The sequence below is a fragment of the Aegilops tauschii genome, chromosome 7 (genome assembly GCF_002575655.3).
Source record: "Aegilops tauschii subsp. strangulata cultivar AL8/78 chromosome 7, Aet v6.0, whole genome shotgun sequence".
NCBI classification, from domain to species: Eukaryota; Viridiplantae; Streptophyta; class Magnoliopsida; order Poales; family Poaceae; genus Aegilops; species Aegilops tauschii.
Window position 1 is genome coordinate 562,462,565 of NC_053041.3, and position 8,437 is coordinate 562,471,001.

Genomic DNA, 8,437 nt, shown 5'->3' on the forward strand with positions numbered 1-8,437 from the left:
GGACTTTGACGGATCCCCGTTGATCCATTCTCTGTTCGTGTGTCTACAATTTGGATCCTTTCGATATACGCTTCTTTTCCTCGGCGGCGATTGCTATTCCGACCTGTCTTATACGACCTTAACATGACGACTTCCCGATGATCTACTACGGAATGTTTTGCTCGGCTTCAATAAGGGAGGGGCGATCAGAGCGACGCTCTCTTCCGGTGCTTGTAGTTGTCACTGGGTGGTATACGGACCTGCATGCATTTTTTTTTGCTATTTTTGGTGTTCCTTGCACTACTGTGAGAGATGATGAATGTATCTGAAGTTTTCCTGCAAAAATAATAATTAAAAGTATTCTTTCTTTCTATACCATGCATATCTAGATTTTGACCAAGTATAGGAAATGATTGTGCGACTGCTGCATCACGGGTACGAAATCTGTTTTAGAAGAACACACGAGCTTTAGCCTGTCCGCGTCACGCCTTTCCTCCTCCTTCGAGAGGAGGAAACGAACAATACGTGGTTGCGACTCGGGGTCGGTTCGGTTCAAACTTGCGACCGAGCCGCGGGGACGAATTCGTCGTGGGCGGCCTTGCCTGGCGGTCTGACCTGACAGCGCTGCGCAGCAGAGCAGCCGTGGTGGGACGTCTCGTCTCGATCGCCGGCCGCGCAGAGACGACGACACGGGGCTGCTCTGCATGCGAAAGGTCTCCACCTGAATCTGTGCTCCTCACGGACGACGAAGACGCGCAAAGTTCCAACGGACGGCGCCGCGGAGCGGAGGAACGTGCCTGCCCACCGTGATGGCCAATCGATTCCACGTGAAGAAACCACGCGCAGAGGCTTTTCCTCGTGCCATTTTTCCATGCCAACACGTGAACCGGGCACGTTTGACCAGTGCACATTTATACATACTGCTGACGAACAATCACAGACGAGAAGAAATTTTAACGTACTACTAGCAAGTAGCAGCGATCATTTCCCCAGCAAATCTCATCGCTCAACAGAGCACTTATACATTAACACAAGAGTCAAAGTAGCACCTTCACTTGTCACGCTAGCAAAAGTGCGAAACATCGCGGGTGCAACAAAATCTGCCACAACAAAGAGGCTTCAAGATTTAGAAAAGGGAGAGTGCGATATCCTAAGGGTCCTGCCGTTCCAAAACGCGTGAACTAGCAGCAGCAGCAGCATCGGAGTCAGAGTTTGTTTATTCAAGGATATAGTAAGTTCTAAATGGCAACCGAGACGAAATGGTGCGCGTGATTTCAGCTCAGCTCCTCTTGTGCTCTCGGACCTCTTTGATGATGCCCTCGGCAAGGGTGTCTTCGTCGTAGTTCTTGCCGAAGAATTTGACAAACTCCATTTTCGGGTTCATCAGGTACCTGCACAGGTAGATAACCAACCATGTAGTCAGCATTTAACGTGCGTGTACTACCAATGCGAAACGACGGCATCCTCAACGAACATCAGGTCGGTCCCTAGTCTACACCCCACAAGAAAAAGGGGATAAACCAACATCCAACAACCAACTTGCTCATTGCTAATTCTTGGTAAACTTAGTCAGTAGTGGTGCCTACTCTCTGCATTTCACGTCAGTCATGATATTTCAACTTCGTGATAGATAGGCTGAAAATACCTCTTTGGTGGTACACACTCCCTAGACATGATTAATCATCTCTCGACTAAACAACTTAAAATGAAGTACATTCAACACCATAATCAACCCTCATTATAGTAGATGGATATAAAAGTTAGTGAAAATGAAGAACAACTCACTAATGGAGACAGCGACAGAGTCCACAGTGTAGCTGGACGGACAGCCTATAATCATACCTCATCACAGCAAAGTACGAGTATGATCTATAATGGGTGCCACATGGGTTGTACCCAATAAATATTGTCTGCTTGAATGGTTCAGTTTGGGAGGCACATTAATTAGTTGCAGCTGGCCTTATTACAAAGGACAACAGCATGTTGTATGCCAGGTCAAGTCCCCGTTTGAACAGGGCAAGCTGGTCCATCAGACATTTTAGTTCGACAACTATCAATGGTAAGAACGACCTAATTGTTTTCCCTCTAATGAAGGTCTTCTACTTTTGGTTTTGTTATTACTACATATAGTAAAACTGCTATCCTATTGATTAGTGCATATCTACTGCAAATCACATATAAAATCAAAACTCAAAGGAGAGTGATAAAATAATAGAGAATGTTACATACATGACGATTGAATGATCAACAAGGTAGTCAGAACCCTCCTCCTCTGTCTTCATATAGTAGACTCGATAAGCACGAGCAACCTTTCTCACCTCATCAGAGGTACCAGTTAGTCCTATGAGATCTTGATGGAACTCTGCAACACAGACAAGTGACAGTAGTTAGACATCACAGCTCAAAACAATACAAAGTGACGCAGCAATCTCAATATATATATGATAGTAATATGTTTCAGAAACTTAACAACAAAGATAAGCAAATTCTAATGCATGCAGAAAAATAAGCTAATGAATGTGGCAAAATGAGCAACCCACCATTGCTGGAAATTGCGTACCTTTAACATAATCATGGACTTGCTCAACAGTGTCTCTTTCAGGATCAACTGAGATGAATACTGGCACAATTTCTAGTTTTGCCTTTTCCTCTGAAGCAAATTAAAGCAAAACTTCATCATGATATCCATGGAACCATCCAAAATCAAACAAAAAAATGATTATGTCTGCCAGTGCTGTTTTGTTTCTTTTTTTTTTGTCCTTTTTTGGAATCTTAACTACGGCAAATCAAACTATATCCTGAAACTTCACTGTGGCATAATATGTGTTACACAGTACATGCAGGCTGAGTACAGATGTACATGTAGCTGAAAGTCTAAAGCAGGTAAAACAATCACATCCTTATGTCCGTTGGGGCTCTAAAGTTATATTTCCACAATACAGGGTAACTGGATTACATCCGACCTGACATAGTTGAGGTGTTATGTTTAACCAAATTTATTGGGGTTGGGCTTCAGTGAGGGGGGAAACAGAAACAACCAATTCATTTATGTACTCTACCGATCACCAGTGTTATGTAAGATAAAGATATGGGTGGTACACAAATTCCTTCTGCCATGGTCATGTGCCAACAAACACGTATGTGCATCATCATACAATTTTCATACAAAAACAGTTTTTGCAGGTTATCAATGAGACAGTCATAAACTGACAATTAAACTGATTCATTGCCCAATAACAGATTAGCTTGATGAAAATCTGATAAGTATGCTTTATGATTAACTCCGTACACAACAGTTCTAGGCAAAGCAAGATTGAATTGACTTACTGATTTTGTTAATAGCAGCAGCCATCTTCTGGAGTTCATCTGGACAAATGTCAGGGCAGTGTGTGAAACCAAAATATAGCAGCGTCCATTTACCCAAGAAATCCTTTTCAGTGACAGTTTTCCCATCATGATTTAGAAGAGTGAATGGACCGCCAATAGCAGCAGTTCCTACTGATTGTGCTGGCTTCACTGAATTCGTACTGTTCTTCAGCTCTGAGAAACAAGGGACAAGAGATTAGTCATGCTAGATACAACAACATAGAAGTTTAAGGAGTAAATTGCTTTGCGTATGGATGGCACTTCCACAACAAGTTAGTAAAAAGACATGGTAGCATCGGCCTGCCCCACATTCGATAAATAAATTGTTTTTTTTTCTCAATTAAGGGAAGCGTCATGTCAAAATGCACAGATAAAATAGCAGAACATACTAACATCGAGCACCTCAGACCTAAATGGACTTATGTCTGGTATGAGTCACTATCTGCATGATCACATGATAGAGTTGGATGGAGCTAGAAATATTGTTTCTCAGGCAGAAGAGTATTGATACGAAATACCAAAAGAATTGATTAATCAGCAGGTGTAGCATTAAAAATAGGTTAATAAATTGTTTTGTCAGTTTGTCTATCCACGCTTTAGTAAAGGAAGCAAAATATGATACTATTCTGCATATTCACAGAGGTAGCAGCTAGAAATACCCGATTCTCAGGTGGAAGAGTGTATTACAGTCAGAAACATCAGAACTGATTAATCTGCAGATATAGCATCAAAAATAGATCCTTCTGTCAGTTCGTCCAATCGTGCTTTACAACAAGAATCAAAAGAGGATACTATGAAATTGCTATCACTGTAAAATTCATCTCAGACTTGCCCCCCCTTAAGCCTTAAGCTGCCTGGGATTATAGATATCTTCTCCAAAGGTATGGAACTGCTATGCATTCCAACTTTCTATCTGAAATGGTATCACAACAGAGTTTCTCTTGGCAGTACTAATATCCCACTACTGCGAGTTGAAACATGATCACAATCCCCCTACGTGAAGAGATCCACGCAAAATAAAACTATACTAACTCACCATAGTAATCTACCTTCAATGTGACGCTTCTTCTCCTTGTCGTAGTACACTATGATTCCTCCTCCGGTCACAAGAAGCAGAAGAAAACTCAACCATGAGACGGGCTGCAAGCAAGCAACATAACCATTGAGAATTACTCCTCGACTAGCACTTTCAGTAACATAAGGCAGAAATGGCCCATTTCTGGTGCCTCATATTCAAAGGATCACTGCTCCTAAATCTCTTGGTTCCACATTTCGGCAGCGCACAAGTTTCAGTAGTTCTGACTCAGAACCCGCATCACACAGCAAAGCACACATGTAAAAAGAAATGGAGGGCGTCTGAAACACAGCTTACCCCTCCTCGGACAGACTTGCCGGAGTCCCCTTGCTGCGACTTCCCATCCCGCCCGCTCCCTCCGCCACCGCCGTCAGAGCCCGACGCCACCGCCGCGGGCTTCGAAGCGGCCTGCGCCGCGCCAGAAGACGCGGCAGCAGCCGCAGCGGACTTCGACCCGCCCTGCGCCGCGCCGGCAGTAGCAGCCGCAGATGCGCCAGCGGCGGCTTCGGTCGAGAAGAAACCCGTCGACGCTCTCAGCGCGGCGACCTGCCACGCGAAGAAGACGCACACACACACAGACAAACACATCCATCCGCTGATTTAGCGACAGAAGAGGAACGGCGGGACGACAGATTTGGGACGGGCGGGGCTCGTGCTCACCTGATGGAGATGGCGCTGGGGATGGGGACGGGGAGCGGAGGCGCGCACCGCGCGCGCGACGAGCTGGAGCGCGTGACTCCTCATCGCCGTCGCCGTCGTTGTCTCCTGCTGTGTCTCTCGCTTCCGTGCGACGCGGCGGCGGAGGTGCGGGAGGAGGAGACGGCGCCGCCGGGGTTTGGAGCAAACTTTCTTACTTGTTTAGCAAGTGAGGGCTTCGGGCTTCCAGGCCTTTACTTTATGGATGGGCCGCAAAAAGATCAGGGTGGGCATAATATTTTGGGCTCCATGGAGGCCTTTATTTGAAAACTTCAAAAATCGAACTTTTATGTTTCAAAGAATTCTGAAAATAAATACACGTATACCTAGATACATAATGTACATGTGTGCAATTTTTTAGGTCGAAATACGTTAAAACGTGAGCTACGCAAAAAAGACAAATCATGGGCTTTTTAGCATGTGTAAAATGTTCATCTTTAAAGTCCATGATTTTTTTTGTGCAACTCTCAATTCAAGGTATTTCATCCTAAAATTTTTCACACATACACTTTACATCCTCGCATACATGTGTATTTGTTTTCAGAATTTTTTGAAACCAAAATTTATGAATTTTGAATTTTATAAAATAAAGGGCTTCATGGAGCTCGGTCTCCAAAATGCCCTACTCAGTAGCAAAGCCTTATATACTACCAAGCCTTTACTTTACGCAGCTACCATATTTCGCATTCAGTGAGACGAGGTAAATACATCGGAAGTCATAGAACTTGCACGTCGACGATCAGTTTGGTGCACAAACTTGTAAAATACGTTTTTCCGGTCATCAAACTTGCACGGGCGTTCGTATACGGTCACATTTCACGTACACGAACATATCCATAGCCTATGTGGCATGCCAGCATGGCCAGGGCCCACTAGTAGGAAAAGGGGCTTTTACCCCGATTCATAAGGGCCTTTAGTCCCGGTTCTGGAACCGGGACTAAAGGGTCGTTACTAATGCCCTAGACCTTTAGTCCCGGTTCTTACACGAACCGGGACTAAAGGCCGTCCACGTGGCCGGTGCGGGGAGCCCAGGCAGGAGGGCCTTTGGTCCTGGTTGGTGCCACCAACCGGGACCAATAGGCAGGGCCTTTTGTCCCGGTTGGTGTCACCAACCGGGACCAATAGGCATCCACGCGTCAGCAGCTGGCAGGAGCTGAGGTTTTTGTTTTTTTTTAAAGGGGGTGGTTTAGGGGTTTTGGGGGGTTAATTTAGGTGTTTCATATATTGTGTTAGCTAGCTAATTAATAGAGAGAAGTGTCCTCTCTTATCTCCGTGCTTGGTCGACGCTACGTACTATATACGTATGGAGAGGAGTAGACACGCTAGCTAGTAATCAAATGAAGAAAACAGAAGATCGTCATGAACATATGCATACACAGAGAAGTGATATCGACCACCTCTCCTTCTCCGAGATATTGGTCGAACAACAAGTTCTCGTATATCTATCCGACACTACCGGCTACATATATACAATAATTATCTCTTACAATACAATCTCCTAATTAAATTGTAGGAACACAGGGTCCACATAGTATTCTCCGTTTTCAGCGATCATGTGGTCAAGGAAGAATGCCGCCAATTCCTCTTGAATTCCTCGCATACGATCTTCTGCTAGGAGTTCATCCCGCTTCCGAAACATCTAATTTGAAGAAGGGGGTCAATACATATATATGAATAAATGAAACTCAACACAAATGATGGTAATAAAATAAAATTATGAATATTATTGCTTACGCACTTCATATTGTTCTTCAGTGTAGCCCCGCTCACAGATCGTGTAGCGGATGGACTCGCAAACGTAGTATCCACAGTAATTATTCCCGGGTTCCTGCCACAACCACTTTACAAGAAATAGAGGTCAATCAAACTGATAAGCAAGCATGCTAAATGGTATTGATGAAACTAGCGCTTGAATCACTAGGAGATGCGCGGAACATGCTACTATAGTACTTACTTTCGGGTGTTTAAATTGCAGCTTCTTCGGCAGTCCCGAAGTTTTTTTGGTGAATTTTTTTCAAACCCTGCCAGACAAAGAAAACAATTACTTGATATCAGGAAATGAACAAAGTTGCTGATATGGTGGATAATGATCGATTTAACTTACTTCTCGAGCATTTGAGTCATGTTCGCATAGTCATGGGGATCTTTTCGTCTCGAGTCTAAGACGGTTACTACTCCCTGCTCAAGCTTAATCTCTAGGAGAATATAGTGGAAGCTGCGCATGCATGCATAAGTCATCAATAACATTACCATAACCTGGACTAATAAGGGAAACCGAATATGCACAAGATAGTAACACTCACTTGAAGTTGTAAGGAAAGAGTATTATATCTTTGTTTTGATTTAATACCAACGATTGTAGCAAGTTGGCCTCGGCTTCTTTGGGATGTTTTTCAACCGTATATGCATCTATGAGATTTGTGTTAATGAACCCAATATCACCGATTTGTCTTTTCTTCAATTCGGCGATCTTCAATCTGCATAATATAGTGAGGATAAGTATAAATACATGCAATGAAAGAGCTGACCTATATAGAGAGACTTAATGACAGAAGTAGTACTACTTACAGACAGTAGCAAGTGATCGTTGTTTTATCGAGGGCCTTTTGATTGTAAAACTGGAAGAAATCCTCAAATGGAACACTCAGCAGATCAATTCCAACGAGGTCATGCTCCGGTTTAACTCTCAGCGTCAAAGTATCCATCCCATCGGACTCTCTGCAGGTTTTCATGTACCAATCATGTAGTCTTCGCATCATCGTGCTTAGAGATCTTTCATCTTTGACGAGAGGCTTCCCGTAATGGTATTTGTGTTCGTCCACCTCCATGATTTCATAATGTACATCGTCGGGCAGGTAATCTCCAAGATTGCTATAACCGGGCACCATACTCGGATCATTAGCGACGATGTCTTTTGACACCTTGAGCGGGGGGCACGATTGGTTCGCTTGTTCGTCGAGCTGGGCAATTTTTTTCCCAGCTCGTCATTCTTTCATCCTTTTATCACTGACAGTACTTCCCGACCGCTCCGCTTCGGCATATGTCTTTGCAAGAACGCGCTCATAGTTGCCTCTCGGCGGAGACTTTGGTGGTTTTGTCAGGGCAGCCAGAGTGCGCTTTGCTTTCACCGGATCTACCTTCTCCTCCGGAGGTGGATGTTTCTTTGCTTTCACCCCTTCAAAGAAGTTCTTCACTTCGGCTCGCACGATTTTAGCGTTCTCCTCCTCGGTCCTCTCGTATGGTAACTTCTCTGGAGTCTTCAAAGAAGGACCGAATCTGTATTGCCTCCCGCCTCTGGCAGCTGTACTGCTAGACGCCGAC

General features: G+C 44.3%; 1 protein-coding gene across 1 annotated transcript; it reads right to left on the reverse strand.

The window, feature by feature from the left end:
- Positions 1–963: 963 nt before the first annotated feature.
- Positions 964–5,292, reverse strand: LOC109780724 (protein SCO1 homolog 1, mitochondrial). Its single transcript, XM_020339306.4, has 7 exons — positions 5,081–5,292; positions 4,718–4,966; positions 4,395–4,485; positions 3,307–3,519; positions 2,540–2,629; positions 2,209–2,341; positions 964–1,370 (listed from the first exon to the last, which is right to left on the reverse strand). The coding sequence occupies exons 1-7, from the start codon at positions 5,162–5,164 to the stop codon at positions 1,259–1,261; spliced, it is 972 nt and encodes a 323-aa protein (XP_020194895.1). The 5' UTR covers positions 5,165–5,292; the 3' UTR covers positions 964–1,258.
- Between the last annotated feature and the right edge of the window lie 3,145 nt (positions 5,293–8,437).